At 42.0% G+C, this 21,575-nt stretch overlaps 1 protein-coding gene across 1 annotated transcript; it reads right to left on the bottom strand.

Moving 5' to 3' along the window:
- Positions 1-17,461: 17,461 nt before the first annotated feature.
- On the bottom strand, positions 17,462-21,134 carry LOC123182205 (probable anion transporter 2, chloroplastic). The gene is made up of 7 exons (XM_044594702.1): positions 20,491-21,134; positions 19,434-19,660; positions 18,672-19,020; positions 18,544-18,588; positions 18,171-18,455; positions 18,010-18,043; positions 17,462-17,897 (listed from the first exon to the last, which is right to left on the bottom strand). The coding sequence occupies exons 1-7, from the start codon at positions 20,965-20,967 to the stop codon at positions 17,725-17,727; spliced, it is 1,590 nt and encodes a 529-aa protein (XP_044450637.1). The 5' UTR covers positions 20,968-21,134; the 3' UTR covers positions 17,462-17,724.
- Between the last annotated feature and the right edge of the window lie 441 nt (positions 21,135-21,575).

The raw sequence follows: 21,575 nt of genomic DNA, 5'->3' as shown, positions 1-21,575 counted from the left end.
TGTATATTAAACTTCTGAAAAAATAATCAACTCAATAGAACTCTTCTGTTAAAACTGAGACTTATTTGCGTGAGTGCAAAAGTTTCTGTTTTTCAGCAGGGTCAAATCAACTATCACCCAACATGATCCCAAAGGCTTTACTTGGCACTTTATTTAAACTAAGCAATAAAACATGATAAATACAGTAGCATAATCATGTGAACACACAAAAACAGTAAGTAAAAGTGTTGGGTTGTCTCTCAACAAGCGCTTTTCTTTAATACCTTTTAGCTAGGCATGATGAGTCAATGATGCTCACCTAAAAGATAAGAATTGAAACACAAAGAGAACATCATGCATCATAAGTTCCTCTCTCATAATAATTTTCAGTAGCATCATGAATATATTCATCAATATAACCATTAGATAAAGCATTCTCTTCATGATCCATAAGCATAGAAAATTCATTACTCTCTATGGCATACATGTCATCATAATAATCATCATAGAAAGCAACTTTATTGCCATAGTCAATTGAAACCTCTTCCAAAATAGTGGATGTATCACTAAATAAAGTCATGAACTCTCCAAATCCACATTCATCAATATTGTAATAAGATTCAACACCCTCCAAAATAGTGGGATCACTACTACCTAGAGTTGACACTCTTCCAAACCCACTTTTATCAATGTAATCATCATAAATAGGAGGCATGCTATCATCAAAATAAGTTTGATCATTCAAAGTAGGGGGACTAAAAAGATCATCTTCATTAAACATAGCCTCCCCAAGCTTGGGACAAACATTAATTGCAGCAAATAAATTCTCAAACATGTCATTCTCATCAAACATAGCATCCCCAAGCTTGTGGCTTGGCATATCATAAGCATAATCATTCTCATCATTAATAGTATGAATGGCACCAACGGTATAACAATTGCTATCATCAAAATTTCCCAAGTTGGTGCCAAAAAGATTTCCAATATTATAATAAGTATCATTATCTTCCCAGTCATAATCATCACAACAAGCAATAGGCATAACAAAATCATCATCAAGTGTATCATCTTCCAAAATTATTTTTGATTCATTTTTATGAGGCACAACAATAATAGGAGCAACATTATTTGGGAGAGATACCTTTTTACCTCTCTTCTTTCTTCTTTTCTTCTTCTTCACCACATCATGTGTGGGTTGAATTAATCTTTTCAAGCTTCTTATTGATGAGATTGGTTGGATAGGAAGCTCCTCCTTGTTACCTGATTCATCATAATAAACACTAGGAGGGTTTTGGGAAACATTTTCCCTTTCATTAGTACTCTCTTCATATTTTGTTTGTTTTCTTGACTTTAGATAGTTGGCAATATAAGGATTCTCAATGCAATTCACTGCACAAAACATATAAATTTCCTCTAGATCAAAATCAAGAAATCTATCAAGATTAAATTTTGGAATATCCTTAGTTATACGTTTCATTTCTTCATACCCCAAAAGAAGACTAAGCTCTTTATGATGCTCAAGGGTAATCAAGTTATCACAATTTTTCGACACTATTTGATCATGAAAGAATATGCATTGAAGATTTATATGACCATGTTCATTGCAAAGTTCACAAGGATGGCGGAAAAAATTACATCTTTCAGCACAATCATCTAGCCTCTCTTGCAACATTTTCGTTTCCAAATATTTATGCTTCTTACAAAATCTATCTTCCCTTTTTGGTGTGCAAAGGCACTCCCAATTCACTCCACAAAAAGTGACATGCTTATAACAAACATTTTTGCCATGACTTGTGCAATCATCATTAGCATTTTGGATACTCAAAGAATTCATACTAACAACATTGCAATCATGCTCATCATTCACATATTTTGTGCCAAGCATTTTATTGACTTCTTCTTCTAACAATTGAGCACAATATTCCGAACCATCATTTTCAAGAAAGATATTATAAAGATGATCAATAATATGATGCATCCTCAATTCCATTTTTTTGTAGTTTTCTTTTATAAACCAAACTAGTGATAAAACAAGAAACTAAAAGATTCAATTGCAAGATCTAAAGATATACCTTCAAGCACTCACCTCCCCGGCAACGGTGCTAGAAAAGAGCTTGATGTCTACTACGCAACTTTATTCTTGTAGACACGTGTTGGGCCTCCAAGCGCAGTGTTTTGTAGGACAGTAGCAATTTTCCCTCAAGTGGATGACCTAAGGTTTATCAATCCGTGAGAGGTGTAGGATGAAGATGGTCTCTCTCAAACGACCCTGCAACCAAATACAAGAAATCTCTTGTGACCCCAACACACCCAATACAATGGCAAATTGTATAGGTGCACTAGTTCGGTGAAGAGATAGTGATAAAAGTGTAATATTGATGGTAGAAATATATTTTTATAATCTGGATAAATAAAAATAGCAAGGTAGCAACTAGTAAATGGGCACAAAAACGGTATTGCAATGCTTGAAAAGGAGGCCTGGGGTCCGTACTTTCGCTAGTGCAATTTCTCAACAGTGCTAACATAGTTGGATCATATGATTATCCCTCAAAGTGCAACAAAGAATCACTCCCGAGTTCCTATTAGCGGAGAACAAAAGATAGAAATTGTTTGCAGGGTATGAGACCACCTCAAAGCTATTCTTTCCGATCAACCTATCCTAGAGTTCGTACTAGAATAACGCAAGCTATTCTTCCCGATCGATCTTATCAAGAGTTCGTACTAGAATAACACCAAAGCAAATTCATATTCATAATACTCAGTCCACACAAAGAACTACAAGGAGACCCCAAAGTTTCTATCGGAAAAGATAATAAAAACGTACATCAACTCATATGCATAGATTACCCCAATATCACCGCGGGAATCCGCGAGTTGAATGCCATAACACATATCAAGTGAATCAATATGATACCCCATTTTTCACCTCAAGTATTCATATTGAAAGACATACATCATGTGTTCTCATCTCTGAATATTCAATCCGACAATACAAAACTTCAAAGGGTAAAGACTCAATTCATCATAACAAGAGTATAACAGGGAGAAACATCATATGATCCGACTATATTAACAAAGCCCATGATATAGATCATGAGAGAGAGAGATTAAACACATAGCTACTAGTACAAACCCTCTGTCCTGAGGGTGGACTACTCCCTCCTCATCGTGGTGGCCGCCGGGATGATGAAGATGGCCACCGGAGATGATTCCACCCTCCGGCAGGGCGGGAACGGGGTCTAGATTGGTTTTCGTGGATACAGAGACCTTGCGGCGGCGGAACTTCTGATCTAGGGTAACCCCGATGGGTTTCAGAATATTTGGGAATTTATAGTGCAAACAAGGGGTACGGGAGGCCACCGAGGTGGGCACAACCCACCTGGGCGTGCCAGGTGGGCCTGGCGCGCCCTGGTGGGTTGTGCCCCCCTCGGGGCACCCCCCCAGGTGTTGCTCTGGCCCAATGGGTGTCTTCTGGTCCATAAAAATTTACCATTTAGTTTTGTTGCATTTGGACTCCGTTTGGTATTGATTTCCTGCGATGTAAAAAACAAGCAAAAAACAGCAACTGGCACTGGGTCAATAGGTTAGTCCCAAAAACTGATATAAACTTGCTATACAATGATTGTAAAACATCCAAGAATGATAATATATTGGCATGAGTACTTCATAAATTATAGATACGTTGGAGACGTATCATTAGCTTAGCATAATGATTGTTATGTTTTATTGCTATTGCTTTCTGATATGTCTCCGTCGTATCTACTTTTCCAAACACTTTTGCCCTTGTTTGGACTCTAACTTGCATGATTTGAATGGAACTAACCCAGACTGACGATGTTTTCAGCAGAATTGCCATGGTGTTATCTTTGTGCAGAAACAAAAGTTCTCGGAATGACCTGAAACTTCACGGAGATTATTTTTGGAAATAATAAAAAATACTGGCGAAAGAATCAAGGCCAGGGGGCCACACCCTGTCCACGAGGGTGGGAGCAGCGCCTGCCCCCCCCCCCGGGCGCGCCCCCTGCCTCGTGGGCCCCCTGGTGCTCCACCGACCTCAACTCCAACTCTATATATTCGTGTTTGGGGAGAAAAAAATCAGAGAGAAGGATTCATCGCGTTTTACGATACGGAGCCACCGCCAAGCCCTAAACTCTCTTGGGAGGGCTGATCTGGAGTCCGTTCGGGGCTCCGGGGAGGGGAATCTGTCGCCATCGTCATCATCAACCATCCTCCATCATCAATTTCATGATGCTCACCGCCGTGCGTGAGTAATTCCATCGTAGGCTTGCTGGACGTGATGGGTTGGATGAGATTCATCATGTAATTGAGTTATTTTTGTTAGGGTTTGATCCCTAGTATCCACTATGTTCTGAGATTGATGTTGCTATGACTTTGCTATGCCTAATGCTTGTCACTAGGGCCCGAGTGCCATGATTTGAGATCTGAACCTATTATGTTTTCATGAATATATGTGAGCTCTTGATCCTATCTTGCAAGTCTATAGTCACCTACTATGTGTTATGATCCGGCAACCCCGAAGTTGTAGGAGATATGCCCTAGAGGCAATAATAAATGATATTATTTATCTCCAAGTTCATAATTATGTTTATGTTCCATGCTATAACTGCAATGATTCTCGAGTCTGCAATATCCACGAGGCTCGGAGGGAGACTCAGATGCACGTGTGGAATAATAAACGGTAAGAAGTATTCCTAGTCTGGCCTCTAAGACTAGCTCAAGTGTTGCATGATGGTTCGGTTTTCCTGATCATGGGCATGTCTATGCCATCAATTTTGAGGGCACAATGTTAAGAGAACATTTGTGTTGAATCGACCTGGATTGATGTTATGCTATGAGATTCATTCGTCACAAGTTAATGGTACATAACACAGAGATGGTTAACGTTTGCATGATTCCTTAGACCATGAGAGTATCGAGTTTCTTCATGCTTGCTTCATGAACTTTGGGGTTTGTTAAACGTCATCCGTAAATGGGTGGCTATTACGGCGGCTTACGGGTTCATGGAAAAGTATGTCAAGTAACTTGATAGCTCAAGATTGGGATTTGCTCCTCCGATGATGGAGAGATGTTCTCGGGCCCTCTCGGTGTTATGGTATCCATAATCGTCTGGCCAGACACCTTGTGATTTGATCACTGGGATGCCGGAACACGGAAACGAGAAAAGAGAACAAAACCGGTAACGAGGTAACTTGCATGGTGGACAAATTGTTCGTCCACGGGGATGCAATAAATCTCACCTCGGGTGTTTGTGACATATCGCGAAGCAACAGGAATATCTCACTGCAACTGGAGGTTCACTCGAATATTTATTCGTGTGGGTATAGGGGTCAATATGGGTGTCCACGGCTCCGATGTTGATCATTGATCGGAAGGGGTTCCGGGTCATGTCTATACTTCACCGAACCTATAGGGTCACACTCTTAAGGGTCATCTATCTGTTGAATACTAGACAGGGAGTCTGAGAGAAAATCACCGAAAAAGTTTCGGACAGCGGAAAAGTTTCGCATAGAGAGGTCATCGAACGAGTTTCGGTGAAACCGAAAAGTTGTTTTGGGATATACTATTAAGTCAAATTGGTTTCGGCACATGCCTGATAATTCTTGGAGGGTGCCAGAGTCATTCTGGAAACTTTCTGGAATTTTCCGGGATAAAAGCTGGAATTGCTCCGGAGCTGCCGGAACCACTTCAGATGATTTTCGCAGATGAAAATCACTAATCCAGAATTGTTTCGGAACGCGTTGAAAATAATTTGAGTGGGTACTGGAAATGTTCTAAGCCCACATAAATATTTTCAGTTCGAACGGACGCTGAAAAATGTCGTCGTGAATAGTGAAAGTGCTTTTTGGGATATTTATGTAAAGCCACCTTTTGGGGCTTTTCCCAAAAGGCTTCTAGAAGGACTTGGGGATCAAGGAACCCCCTTTGGGGGGCCCCCATGAAGGTGGGACGTTGGAGGGTGCAGCTCCTCCATGGGCTCCACTTGTCATCCCTTTATGCCCTTTATGTGTGACATAAAGTGTGGGCATTTGGGGGTTTTTCATGTGTCCCCTACCCCTTGGGTTTTCCTATAAATAGAGGTGGAGAGGCACTCTCCACACTCACTCTTTCTCACATACAAGTTCCATGCATGATCTGGCTTCTCTCTCCCTCCAAGCGAAATAGTTTCGTAGAGCCGTAAGGCTGTCTGGGTTCCGGCAGGAACTAGTTCTGGACGGCGAAGCCCTACCGAATAGATGGCACCGTATGTGTGCAACTTTGTAGAGAGATCGTAGTTTCGGTCTTAGCTCGTGAGTGCCTCCCGAAGGGCTGTCCGTGTGACCGTCCAAGTTTCGAAGGTCCTCCCGAAGGGCTGTCCGAGTGACCGTTCGAGTTTCGAAGGTCCTCCCGAAGGGCTGTCCACGACACCGTCTGGGGGGCTGTTCGACCGTCTCCCGGAGGGCTGTCTGAGGAGCATATGAGGGTATACATCCTCGCGGTTGGGAGGTTGAAAATCCTAGCTGCGGGGATCTGCACCGCCGATCGTCATCGACTCTACTTCCCGCTGAGCTACGAGTCGGTAACGAAAAAGATCAAACCATGTATGCAGTCTCCATAGTGGTCCTGGGCTGGTGCGTAGGTCGGAAAATTTTTGTTTTCTCCTGCGTTACCCTACAGAAGTGACAATAATCGGGACCACTCCCGGTGATGACCGTAGTTTGAGGAGTTCATGTATTCACTATGTGTTAATGCTTTGGTCCGGTACTCTATTAAAAGGAGGCCTTAATATCCCTTAGTTTCCATTAGGACCCCACTGCCACGGAAGGGTAGGACAAAAGATGTCATGCAAGTTCTTTTCCATAAGCACGTATGACTATATTCGGAATACATGCCTACATTACATTGATGAATTGGAGCTAGTTCTGTGTCACCCTATGTTATGACTGTTACATGATGAACCGCATCCGGCATAATTCTCCATCACCGATCTAATGCGTACGAGCTTTTCACATATTGTTCTTTACTTAGTTACTTTTCCGTTGCCACTGTTACAATCACTACAAAACCCAAAAATATCACTTTTGCTACTGTTACCGTTACCATCATACTACTTTGCTACTAAATACTTTGCTGCAGATATTAAGTTATCCAGGTGTGGTTGAATTGACAACTCAACTGCTAATACTTGAGAATATTCTTTGGCTCCCCTTGTGTCGAATCAATAAATTTGGGTTGAATACTCTACCCTCGAAAACTGTTGCGATCCCCTATACTTGTGGGTTATCAAGACTATTTTTTGGCGTCGTTGCCGGGGAGCATCGCTCTATTCTTTGAGTCACTTGGGATTTATATCTGCTGGTCACTATGAAGAACTTGAAAGACGAGAAAACTAAAATTTATCCCTCAACTACGAGGGGAGGTAAGGAACTGCCATCTAGCTCTGCACTTGATTCACCTTTTGTTTTGAGTAAGCTTGCGACACCTAAACCTGCTTCTGCTATTAATTCTGATATGTCGCATGTTATTGATGATGCCACTTCTGCTATGCATGATACTCATGATGAAACTACGTCTATGCTTGATACTACTGTGCCACTTGGTGAATTTCTTGATGAACAACTTGCTAGGGCTAGAGAGAATGAAATTATTCAAACTGATAATATTGATGAAAGTGATGATGAAGATTCTACCCCTATATATGAATTGCTTGTTCTGCCTGAGGGCTATGTTATGGATGAAGAAACTGCTAGAGACTTTCTTGCTTGCAATGATAGAAGTGATCTTAAGAAATTACTAGCTAAGCTGAAACAAAAATCTCTGAATGCTAGAATGAAATATGATCCTGCTTATGCTACTTCACATATCTTTGTTACTGATAAGGACTATGAATTCTCTGTCGACCCTGATATAATTACTTTGGTTGAATCTGATCCTTTCTATGGCTATGAATCTGAAACTGTTGTGGCACATCTTACTAAATTAAATGATATAGCCACCCTATTCACTAATGATGAGAAAACTCGTTACTACTATATCCTTAAAATATTTCCATTCTAATTAAAGGGTGATGCTAAGATATGGTTTAACTCTCTTGATCCTGGTTGTGTGCGTAGTCCCCAGGATATGATTTATTACTTCTCTGCTAAATATTTCCCCGCTAATAAGAAACAAGCTGCTTTAAGGGAAATATATAATTTTGTGCAAATTGAAGAAGAGAGTCTCCCACAAGCTTGGGGGAGGCTTCTCCAATTACTTAATGCTTTGCCTGGTCATCCTCTTAAGAAAAATGAAATACTTGATATCTTTTATAATGGACTAACCGATGCTTCCAGAGACCACCTGGATAGTTGTGCTGGTTGTGTTTTCAGGGAAAGAATTGTTGATCAAGCTGAAATTCTATTGAATAATATGTTGACAAATGAAAATAATTGGACACTTCCTGAACCAACTCCTAAGCCAACTCCGAAAAAAAGGGGTGTTCTATTTCTTAGTCCTGAAGATATGCAAGAGGCAAAGAAATCTATGAAAGAAAAAGGTATAAAAGCTGAAGATGTTAAGAATTTACCTCATGTTGAAGAAATACATGGTCTTAAATTTACCGCCTGTTGAAGAAACACATGGTCTTGATAACCAGACACAGGTAGTAAAGGTAAATTCTCTCTATAGATATGATAAAGCTGAAATCCCTCCTACTAAGTTTGCTAGCCAATGCTTAGATGAGTTTGATAACTTTATTGTCAAACAAGAAAACTTTAATGCTTATTTTGGTAGAGAATTAAAACGAAATGCTTATATGATTGAACACTTGAGTGATTATATGTCTAGAGTTAAAGGTGAACTTAAACTCATTAGTAAACATGCTTCTATGGTTACCACTCAAGTAGAACAAGTACTTAAAGCTCAGAATGATTTGCTCAATGAATTGAATAGTAAGAATAATGATTTTGTTGTTAGAGTGGCTACTAGAACTGGTAAAATGACTCAGGAACCTTTGTATCCTGAAGGCCATCCTAAGAGGATTGAGCAAGATTCTCAGAGAAATAATGTAGATGCACCTAGTTCTTCTAAAAAGAAGAAAAAGAAGAATGATAGGACTTTGCATGCTTCTAGTGAGCCTATTGTTGACACACCTGAGAATCCCAATGATATTTCTATTTCTGATGCTGAAACACAATCTGGTAATGAACATGAACCTAGTGATAATGTTAATGATGATGTTCATGTCGATGCTCAACCCAGCAATGATAATGATGTAGAAATTGAACCTGCTGTTGATCTTGATAACCCACAATCAAAGAATCAATGTTATGATAAGAGAGACATTGTTGCTAGGAAACACGGTAAGGAAAGAGAACCTTGGGTTCAGAAACCCATGCCCTTTCCTCCTAAACCATCAAAGAAAAGGGATGATGAGGATTTTGAGCGCTTTGCTGAAATGATTAGACCTATCTTTTTGCGTATGCGTTTAATTGATATGCTCAAAATGAATCCTTATGCTAAGTATATGAAAGAAATTGTTACAAATAAATGAAAGATACCGGAAGCTGAGATTTCCACCATGCTTGCTGATTATACTTTTAAGGGTGGAATACCAAAGAAGTTAGGAGATCCAGGAGTACCCACTATACCATGCTCCATTAAAAGAAACTATGTTAAAACTGCTTTATGTGATCTTGGAGTCGGTGTTAGTGTTATGCCTCTCTCTTTATATCGTAGACTTGATTTGAACAAGTTGACACCTACTGAAATATCTTTGCAAATGGTCGATAAATTAACTGCTATACATGTCGGTATTTGTGAGGATGTGCCTGTTGTGGTTGCAAACGTTACTATTTTAACGGACTTTGTTATTCTCGACATTCCCGAGGACGATAGTATGTCTATTATTCTTGGAAGACCCTTTTTGAATACTGCAGGGGCTGTTATTGATTGCAACAAAGGCAATGTCACTTTTCATGTTAATGGAATGAGCATACGGTACACTTTTCGAGGAAACAACCTCAAGTTCATAGTATAAACTCTATTGGAAAAATTCCATCGATTATTTTTGGAGGTTTTGAATTTCCTCTTCCTACTGTCAAGAAGAAATATGATATTATTATTATTGGGGATGTGCATATCCCCGTTGAGGTAACATAGTATTATTCGAAATTTCTCCGGTTCCATGTTCTTCGGAATGAGTTTGTTAACAAGACTTGATCAACCTTGTTAGTGGATTCCTTTTGATGAGCATGAGATGGATGAAGTTAGAAAGCACAACCTTTTGTACCCTCCTTCTACTTTCTGTTATTTAGTTGAAATAAAGTAAAAATAGTATTTTCTGCCTGTTTTCTGAATTATCTGTGCAATATAAAAATACCCCGAAAATAAAAGTTCTCCAAATGCCCTGAAATTGAAATATGATTTTTTTCTGGAATATTTGAGAATATCTAGCACTAAGAACACAGCAGGGGGAGCAAGCACCTGGCCACGAGGGTCCAGGGCGCGCCCACCCCTACAGGCCGCGCCCCCTACCTCGTGGGCCCATGGTGGCTCCCCTCCACTTATCCCTGCACCCACACACTCCTTCTTCCTCCCAAAGAAATCACCAACCAGCTCAAGCACGAGTTCTAGCTCATTTTGCTGCAATTTTCGATCTCCTAGCTCAAAGCACCTCTCACAAAACTGCTTTGGGGGATTGTTCCTTGGTATGTGACTCCTCCAATGGTCCAATTAGTTTTTGTTCTAGTGCTTTATTCATTGCAAATTTGTGCTGCCTAGGTGACCATGTTCTTGACCTTGCATGACAAATTTATTTGGTCCCAAGTAGTTCTAATGCATGATATAGTCTCTAGGCACTTGTGGGAGTAGTTGCTATCAATTTTGTTGAGTTTGGTTCACTTTTATTTGAAGTTACTAAAAATTTCAGAAATTTTCAGAAAATGATGAAGAGATTTTTGAGGGGCTCTTCGAGCCGAAGCTCGAAGGATAAGCAAAGTGAAGAAGAAGAGAGGCCCAAGTATAATCTCCCTTGCATCGCGGAAGTTCGGCCATGTGAATGTCCTTGTGATGATTTCTTGAGAGCAGCCGGGATTTATGATGATTTTTATGAATTGGCTGAGAATGCAGGCCTCACCAACTTCCTCCGCGACCAACGCGAACAGTACCTCTTACTCACTAATATCTTTGTGCAAAATTTTCATTTACATTCTAGGAGGTCTCCACCTTCGATGGATTTCTATTTATATGATGAGTACAAGGAGATGCCCCTCTCTGAATTTTGTGAGGTTTGCAAGTTGCCTTTTCCGGGCAGCGTAGAGGAACCACATCGTGACGATGTGGAGGGGTTTATTGATACAATTGTTGTAGGGGAAACTAGGAAAGTTTCCGATGCAAGAATTACTAGCATACATTTTCCTGTTTTACGTTACTTTGCATTATTTGCTAATAGATGCTTAATTGGTCGCGGAAACTATGGCAACCTAAGTGCCCCTGGTATTGTTATTTTGTGCCATGCCTTGTTTCGTGATGACTCATTTAGTATGGGCGCCATTGTTGCAAAGCAGTTAAATCTTAACCGTACTAAGGGCCCCATCTTGGGAGGCATCTTCGCCTCGCGCCTCGCTGCATACTTTAACATACCTATTAGGCACTATGAGAAAGAAGAAAAATTGTTGCCTACTGTTTTACTAGATTACAAGAGTATGGTTGCACATGATTTCATTGTTAAGAACAGGAAAAAGGAGCTTAACTATAGACTGTTATTTGATAAAAATCACCCTGAGATTATTACCTTGCCTGCTCCTTCCTTGTTTGATTTATCTACAGGTGAGTACCTTGTTCCGTTGGAGGCCATTCACGCCTACCGGAACCCCACATCAGCTACAGAGCCAGATCCGGAACCACAATTTGTTCCCCCACGCCAGTCTGTTTACCAGTGGGATCCGGAGGAGGTTGCCAACCAGTGGCAACCAGAGGCTTCATTCAGTACGACTCCGGTTACAACTTCGGATATCCGCTAGGCCAGCCGTAGCCATATACCAACTTAGGCCAAAAGCCTAAGCTTGGGGGAGTACGTATTTCTCACCGACATTACATTTATATTCACACACTCATGCTAGTTGTCGGTGCTCATAATTTTTCATTGTACTATCCATGCTAGTTTATTTCCCTTTTTATGCTTTCTTCTTGTGTGTTTGAAAAACTTTAAGAAAAACAAAAAAATTAGTTGTAGCTTTAGTTAGTTTACTTTCCATGTTGTAGTAGTAATAACTAAAAGAAAACCTAAAAATATTTCTCGTTCTTCTTTTGCTTGTTGGGAGCTTTCCCGTGTAAATAGTTTTATTTCATTTCTTTGGGGGTCGATAGGAGAAGACCATAATGAAATTGTTGAAGTGGTTCTTATATGCATTATTGTTGATTTAACCAAGAGCCCATATTGCCTTGTATTCTCCTATTTATTGAATGCTCGCAGATTCCAGCTTAGTCCAATGCACGTGCACCATTATTATTATACACATCGTTCAGTCGTGCAAGTGAAAGGCAATTATGACGATATATGATGGACTGATTGAGATGAGAGAAGCTGGTATGAACTCGACCTCTCTTGTTTTTGTAAATATGATTAGTTCGTCGTTCCAGATTCAGCCTATTATGAATAAACATGTTTGCAATGACAATTAGAGATTATAGTTACTTATGCCATGCTTAATTAGCTAGGAGTTTATAATGGTTTACCTTGCGTGCCAACATGCTATTAAAATGGTTGTGATGTGGTATGATGGGGTGGTATCCTCCTTTGAATGATTTAAGTGACTTGACTTGGCACATGTTCAGACATGTAGTTGAAACAAAATCAACATAGCCTCCACGATATTTATGTTCATGGTGGATTATATCCTACTCATGCTTGCACTTAATGTTTATTAATTTTAATGCATGTTCATGACTGTTGTCGCTCTCTAGTTGGTCGCTTCCCAGTCTTTTTCTAGCCTTCACTTGTACTAAGCGGGAATACTGCTTGTGCATCCAATCCCTTAAACCCCAAAGGTATTCCATATGAGTCCACCATACCTTCCTATATGCGGTATCTACCTGCCGTTCCAAGTAATTTTGTATGTGCCAAACTCTAAACCTTCAAACAAAATTCTGTTTTGTATGCTCGAATAGCTCATGTATCAACCAGGGCTGTTTGTATCTTCCATGCTAGGCGGGTTATTCTCAAGAGGAGTGGACTCCGCTCCTCACTCACGAGAAAATGGCTGGTCACCGGGATGCCCAGTCCCATGCTTTATGCAAATCAAATCAAAATAATTGCAAACAAAACTCCCCCGGGACTGTTGTTAGTTGGAGGCACTCGTTGTTTCGAGCATGCCATGGATTGATGCTTGTTGGTGGAGGGGGAGTATAAAATTTACCATTCTGTTTGGGAACCGCCTATAATGTGTGTAGCATGGAAGATATCGCCATCTCTCGGTTGTTATGTTGACAATGAAAGTATGCCGCTCAAAATATTATTTATCTCTATTTCAAAAACCGAGCTCTGGCACCTCTACAAATCCCTGCTTCCCTCTGCGAAGGTCCTATCTATTTACTTTTATGTTGAATCATCACCCTCTTATTAAAAAGCACTAGTTGGAGAGCACCGCTGTCATTTGCATCCATTACTATTAATTTATATTGGGTATGACTATGATTGGATCTCTTTTACCATGAATTACAATGTCTAGTCAGTCCTTGATCTTTAAAGGTGCTCTGCATTTATTTTTGCAGTCTCAGAAAGGGCTAGCGAGATACCATCTTGTTATATCATATCATGATTGTTTTGAGAAAGTGTTGTCATCCGAGATTTATTATTATTGCTCGCTAGCTGATTATGCCATTAATATGAGTAAACATGAGACCTAAATGTTATTGTGAATATGGTTAGTTATAATCTTTGCTGAAAACTTGAATGCTGGCTTTACATATTTACAACAACAAGAGCAAACAGAGTTTATAAAAGTTTTTCTTTATCACTTTCAGTTTATCAACTGAATTGCTTGAGGACAAGCAAAGGTTTAAGCTTGGGGGAGTTGATAAGTCTCCGTCGTATCTACTTTTCCAAACACTTTGCCCTTGTTTTGGACTCTAACTTGCATGATTTGAATGGAACTAACCCAGACTGGCGCTGTTTTCAGCAGAATTGCCATGGTATTATCTTTGTGCAGAAACAAAAGTTCTCGGAATGACCTGAAACTTCACGGAGATTATTTTTGGAAATAATAAAAATTACTGGCGAAAGAATCAAGGCCAGGGGGCCCACACCCTGTCCACGAGGGTGGGAGGCGCGCCTGCCCCCCTGGGCACGCCCCCCTGCCTCGTGGGCCCCCTGGTGCTCCACCGACCTCAACTCCAACTCTATATATTCGTGTTCGGGGAGAAAAAAATCAGAGAGAAGGATTCATCGCGTTTTACGATACGGAGCCACCGCCAAGCCCTAAACTCTCTCGGGAGGGCTGATCTGGAGTCCGTTCGGCGCTCCGGAGAGGGGAATCCGTCGCCATCGTCATCATCAACCATCCTCCATCACCAATTTCATGATGCTCACCGCCGTGCGTGAGTAATTCCATCGTAGGCTTGCTGGACGGTGATGGCTTGGATGAGATTTATCATGTAATCGAGTTAGTTTTGTTAGGGTTTGATCCCTAGTATCCACTATGTTCTGAGATTGATGTTGCTATGACTTTCTTCATGACTTATACATATTCCTCTAACTATGAGATTATGCAACTCCCGAATACCGGAGGAACACCTTGTGTGCTATCAAACGTCACAACGTAACTGGGTGATTATAAAGATGATCTACAGGTGTCTCCGAAGGTGTTTGTTGGGTTGGCATAGATCAAGATTAGTATTTGTCACTCCGAGTATCGGAGAGGTATCTCTGGGCCCTCTTGATAATGCACATCATTATAGGCCTTCAAGCAATGTGACTAATGAGTTAGTTACGGGATGATGCATTACGAAACGAGTAAAGAGACTTGCCGGTAACGAGATTGAACTAGGTATGAGGATACCGACGATCGAATCTCGGGCAAGTAACATACCGATGACAAAGGGAATAACGTATGTTGTCATGCGGTTTGCCCGATAAAGATCTTCGTAGAATATGTAGGAGCCAATATGAGCATCCAGGTTCCGCTATTGGTTATTGACCGGAGATGTGTCTCGGTCATGTCTACATAGTTCTCGAACCCGTAGGGTCCGCACGCTTAACGTTCGATGATGATTTGTATTATGAGTTATGTGTTTTGGTGACCGAAATTTGTTCAGAGTCCCGGATGAGATCACGGACATGACGAGGACTCTCGAAATGGTCGAGAGGTAAAGATTCATATATTGGAAGGTTATATACGGACACCGGAATGGTTCCGAAGAAGATCTGGGATTTTTCGAAGTGCCGGGAGGTTCCCGGAACCCCCCGGGAAAGTTGATGGGCCTCATGGGCCATAGTGGAGAGGAGGAGGCAGCCATATGAGGTGCCCCCCCCAGCCCAATTAGAATTGGACAAGGGGTGGGGGCGCGGCCCCCCTTTCCTTCTCCCTCCCCGCCTCTTTCCCCTTTCCCCCTCCGTTGGAAGGAAGGAGGGGGCCGAATCCTACTTGGACTAGGAGTCCAAGTAGGACTCCCCCTTTAGCGCGCCCCTCCTTGGCCGCCGGCCTCCTCCTCCCCCCCCCCTTTATATATGGGGGCGGGGGCACCCCAAAGGCACACAAAAGATTTGTCTTAGCCGTGTGCGGTGCCCCCTCCACAGTTTACTCCTCCGGTCATATCGTCGTATTGCTTAGGCGAAGCCCTGTGCGGATCACATCACCAACACCGTCACCATGCCGTCGTGCTGACGAAACTCTCCCTCGACCCTCTACTGGATCAAGAGTTTGAGGGACGTCATCGAGCTGAACGTGTGCTAAACACGAAGGTGCCGTACGTTCGGTACTTGGATCGGTCGGATCATGAAGACGTTCGACTACATCAACCGCGTTAACATAACTCTTCCGCTTTCGGTCTACGAGGGTACGTGGACACACTCCCCCCCCCCCTCGTTGCTATGCATCTCCTAGATAGATCTTGCGTGATCGTATGAATTTTTTTAAAATTGCATGCTACGTTCCCCAACAATATTTGGATGGAGAAAGTGGTCGAGGGTTTTGGAGCAATATCACTAAGCATTTGAGCAAGTAGACCATTAAGCAACACCTCATCCCCTTTTAATAGTATTGGCTTTCCTATGGACTCAATGTGATCTTGGATCACTAAAATACAAATGAAGAGCCTTGAGCTTTTGCCAATCTTTGTCCTTAGCATTTTGAAGGGGTCCACATCCTCCTGTCCTTGCCACTCCAATGTTGAACTCATCTAAAATATACTAGATGAAACTATTAGTCCAACAAGAGATATGTTGACATTAATTACCAAAATCATCCAGGGAGCACTTTGTGCTTTCAGTATTACTCATAAAATAAGTACTGTAAAACTTGAGTGATTTTAACTTTCAGGTCCAAAACATAAAGAGGAAGAATAGTGGTACTACTAATTTGAGGGCTTTCTTACAAAGAGCAGTTGCAAAGAAGAGACAACCTGAACCCAAGAGTGTTACTCCATCTTCCAATGATATGCAGATGCAGTTGGTGATATTCCAAGGGCAGAGTAGTAGTGGGACAAGCACAGTACACCTGGACCAGAGAGAGCTCCTAGCACAGAGCCCCCAATTATATAAGATGATGCACCAACTTCCTTTTCAACTGAATCTCTATATTAGTGATGTGAGGAATGATGAAAACTTCACAAACTTGAGAAGTCTAGCAGAGTTGTCTATGATGCTTGTTAAAACAGGGAGGTCTCTTCGGTATGAGATTCTTTACAAACTTCTCAAATTGGTGCTAGTTCTTCCTATTGCAACAACCGGTGTTGAGCGGGTCTTTCCATCAATAAAAAAAAGCTAAGAAGATGGGGCAAAAATACTTGAACGATTGCTTTGTCACATTCATTGAAGGGAATTCTTCTTGCAAGTCAAGGATGAGAACATCATCACTCATTTTCAAAGCACCAAGGATCGCAAAGTTATCCTGTAATTTGTAAGGTTTCTTACCATTTGTTATTTTATATCCTCTATATATCTTAGATTTTGCCACAATATCTTAAACTATTTTTACTTCTATATGTTGAACAACATTATGATCGATTTTTATGAATATAATATATCATGCTATATCTTTTATGTAGTTTAGAACTAGTACATTATGCTGCTATAATTGGTTATACGCGTTGGTCGTTTTGAGGTAACAAAGGGCATCATGGTGCAACTTCTGCATATTAAGAGAAGGCATGGGAAGGTAGAACAATGAGAGCTACCACTGTTGTAAACGGAATGAATATGCCCGGCTTTAAATATAAAGCCTGAAACATTGTTTGATTGTCCAGAGTTCAGTACTACTGAACTCTGTAACCTGAATGGACGAATGAGTGAATGTAATGTAAGAGGCAACATGGTTATCAATTGCTGGTGCCTTTTCTTACTACTAAATGAGAGAGATAATTTTGTTGAAGAGATCTCCACATTCCCTACTTTTTCCACGGATACAAAGCCACCATGGTTGCGTTCAGTCTTATATGAATGAGCCAGCCAATCAATCTTAATTCTATTTGTTTCTTTGCTCTGCGCGGTGGGCGCAGACAGACATTTTACAAGCTGTAATTGTACATTTGACATTAACAGTATTTTTCAGCTCAGTCAAAAACCAGGTCTCCTGTCGCGTAGATGTTGTAGAAGATGGTGGCGCTGAAATAGAGCACTGCCGTTAGGGTGAGGAAGGCCTGGAAGGATCCCAGCCACTGGACGAAGTATCCTGCCCCTACTGTGCTAACTATGGCGGCCACTGTCCCAATGCCGTTCGTCATTCCTGTTCAAGCAGCACAGAGATGCCAGATATAAGTGCTGAAGAATCAAGTCATCAATGCAGAAATATGGATCTTGTTGTCTACTGATGCTATCAAAAAAGTTTGCGAACATACCGTGTAGGGATCCAGCGTATTTAGGGGCAATGTCCTGACGGTAAAAAAAATAGTGAAACACATTCATATTGTTAGTGGAGCTACTGATTCAGAAGAACAGGCACTCTGAGTAGAGATGGTGTGATCAGGATATGATATGAGGAAACATGAACAGTAGTTACCTGTACATTACAGAAGTACCCAGCTTGACTGCAGGAACTCAAACCCAAGGCGGCGGTCATGATAACTGCTGCAGCCGATGGTGTTTGGGCAAATCTTAGACATAGCAATGACACACCTGGCCCAATAAAACCAATTGACTGCATAATTTTCCGGACTCGCACAATAGATAAGCCGGATTTGATCATGAAATCTGCAGAAGCTCCCGCGACATATCCTGATAGAGCCATGACGCCCCAAGGTATGGCACTGAACCATGCAGCTTGTTTCAAATTGACATTATATACCTGTTGGGATAATAGTCAGAAACAACAGCTTATAGCAGACTTGTAAGGCAGACCTATTAGAATGATTTTAGAAGCTTTGATGACATACCGTTTTGAAGTACACCGGCATCCATGATAGTAGGACAAAATAGCCCTGCATGGTGTTTGTAATTTCAAGATGTTAATATCTAGATACAGTATCACAAAACTTTAGTTCTGCTGGTCAGTCATTCTTACCCAGTTGTTTATCACATTAGCTACAATTATGGCCCACATTTCCATCTTTGAGAACACTTCTCTTAAGGATGGTGATTTGCTGCCTTTGACTTTTGATTTACTTCGTCCAGCTAGAATTAGTTGCAGCTCAGATTTGCTTATAGTACGGCTGTCAATAGGGTCACTTTCTACATTCAACAGCCATACAGAGAGCCACAAGTAACCAAGTGATGCGAAGAAGGCAAATGTTCCGGCAAGGCCTATATGTGACATGATGATCGGTGTTGCTAGGAAGCTTACGACGTTTCCAAGATGGAATCCTCCCATGGAAAGGCCAACAGCAGTGGCACGTTCATGTGTTGGGAACCACCTGTTTCATGTTCAAAAATGAAATTAGGAGCCTGAACTGAAGTTGCGTTTGGTTGCATCTATATATATATATATGTAGTGAATGTTTCATTTTCTAGATTCTGTAAGTAGAATCGGTTACTGATATCTGTGAAAAAGAGCATTGGCTGACATACCCGAAAGTATATCTATGAGACGAAGAATACCTGTATGCACAGCTAAACTAATTCTTCTAGCACTATGTTTTAACTATAATGAATACTAGTGTGATTGATCTCAAAGAAGTAAAGTATTTTGGCTTATGCTGCTCCAAGTGTTGGTGGAGGTTACTGCTTCTGTCTGTTCCTCTTCAGTAATCTGAGATTAATGTTGCTTGAAGCAGAGTACTCAAGTGTCCATGCTGAATAAATTTAATGGGTGATATGAGCTACTTACTTTGGTAAGAAAGTGCTCATTGTCGGAAATGCAACACCTTCTGCAACGCCAAAAAGCACACGTACAGCAAGCAACATAGTGGCGGATTGAGAGGCGGCCCATGGAGTGAGGAAAGTGGCCAAGGACCAGAGTGCAGCAGCACCTGCCATCACCTTCTTCCCCCCGTATCGGTCCGCCAAAGCTCCTCCAACCATGGATGAGAAAACATACCCCCATAGAAATGATGACTGCAACAGTGTTGGGAAAATTTAACCTTGAGTCAATCAATTTGAGCATCACTAACCATGCACGATATGCCAGTAAGGGGGTAGGTGGCTGTGTTTGTTTTAGCCTAGCTGCTCATGGATATCGACAATTTGCTGTGTTTGTTCTCATCTAGTTACTCATGCTTAATGGTTGTTACAAATGCTTAAGTATTCGAATCTCCAATCACAATATACATGCTGCATTAGTTCATATATATCACATCATCATACACTTGCTGAATGACGTCTAGTCAGTGGTGTTGCAATGGTATTTTAGCCTTTACGGAGTAGCAACTGATGCAATCAATCTTTCTGGTCCCAGTAACCAAGTAAACAGTCAAGGGTGTTTACAGAGTAGTTCATATATCACATCATCCACTAGATTGGATATTTCAAGCGTCCAATTGTCAAATTTCTACATTGTATAAATCAGGAAACAGTAGCAGCTCAAGTTGCTGACTTATCCCTGCGTACTGCTTGCTAATTTTGGTTTCTATCGCAAAATCGGCCCTTGAAATTGTCCCTCCAAGAATCATACTAGAAACATGTGTAGCACGAGCTCATGATGTTAACTTGGTTGTTGTTAACTTGGTACCATCAGGCAGCCTGGCTTAAAAGAATGTAACGAAATCTGAAGTTGATACATCATGCATCGTTGACTTTCGGTAAGCAATTTACTCAACTAATGGTTGGAATTAATGGTTTTTTGCTGTTACCAAATTCTTGCTTAAGGTCAGAGCAAAATGACATTCACTTCAGTTTCTGCTAATGTTGAGGAGTAAATTAACATGGCAAGAAGTGGGCGGGCGTACCTGGACGATGCCGACGAAGGAGCTGGACCAGCCGTGCTGCGCGGCCAGCGGCACGACGGCGACGGACATGACGACCCGGTCGGCGTTGCAAAGCAGCATGACGGCCGCCACGAGAGCCACCACCTTGGCCCGCTCGGGCAGCGCAGGCACGCTGGGCACGGCGGCGGCCGCCGCGCCGTGGCGGACCCCCTCCAGGCTGGCGCTGCACTCGGCGACGACCTCCCGCCCGCCCCTCCGCCTCGCCCTCCAGCCATCGCCAACCAAACGAGCAACGGCAACGCCCCTGCCGCTGATACTGGCGGCACAGCCGACACCTCTGCCGCAGCCATCCGCGCCTGGGCCCAATGAAGAAGAAGAAGAAGAAGCGGATATTCGCAGGCTTGTCGGCTCCAAACTGGCCGCCCCGACCCTGGCGGATCTGTACCTGGCGGGGCCAGCGGCCGGCTTGACGGACACGCAGGATCTCACCGACGCCATGATCCGCGCGAGGAGGGAACTGAAGCTGACCGAACGTGCTCAGGGAGGCGCGGCGGAGATCAAGAAATGCTTGGTGCAGGCCATGGTAATTAAGGAGTACGAGGCAGACAGAAGGCAAGTGGTATATATGCGTATGATTGATCAACTGGGTTGGTTGGTGGTATAAATTTAGGACCTCGGGGAGGACGAAAGGTGGTAGGTCGCTGATCCTAAAAGATCTTACTCTTAAACCACTGGTATGCACGTTTATTTTCGTCGATTTATTTTCGCCTCACCTCTTACAACCCCCTTCACTGGCTTATTTTTGCCTCATCTTTAATCATCCCCTTCCAGACAACCACATTTCTTCCTCATATATGGTCTGAATTTGAAAAAGTCTGGACTATCCAGACGATTGAATTTTAGGAAGCCTACTGGGCGTCTGTTTGATGTCCGAACACGCTCGGACATGTAAGAAAGAAATGAGTTTTGACAAGACGACTTTAATCATTTGTTATGCATTATCCCAGGGTTTCGCTTCGCTCCTGAACCCCTCGCGTCGCTCCCGCGAGCGACTGAGGGGCTGCTGCCAGCCTGTGCGCCATCGAGTAAAGCCTGGCAAGTGTTGG

This window comes from Triticum aestivum, chromosome 1D (assembly GCF_018294505.1).
Source record: "Triticum aestivum cultivar Chinese Spring chromosome 1D, IWGSC CS RefSeq v2.1, whole genome shotgun sequence".
NCBI classification, from domain to species: Eukaryota; Viridiplantae; Streptophyta; class Magnoliopsida; order Poales; family Poaceae; genus Triticum; species Triticum aestivum.
The sequence above is the reverse complement of the archived record's forward strand: the minus strand, read 5'-3'. Positions and strand labels throughout refer to the sequence as shown.

Coding starts and splice junctions, on each gene's coding strand:
- LOC123182205 (XM_044594702.1), bottom strand. CDS start 20,967: ATGGCGTCGGTGAGATCCTGCGTGTCCGTCAAGCCGGCCGCTGGCCCC. Junction 19,661..20,490: donor CCTTCGTCGGCATCGTCCAG/GTACGCCCGCCC, acceptor ACACTGTTGCAG/TCATCATTTCTATGGGGGTA. Junction 18,589..18,671: donor CTAATGTGATAAACAACTGG/GTAAGAATGACT, acceptor AACACCATGCAG/GGCTATTTTGTCCTACTATC.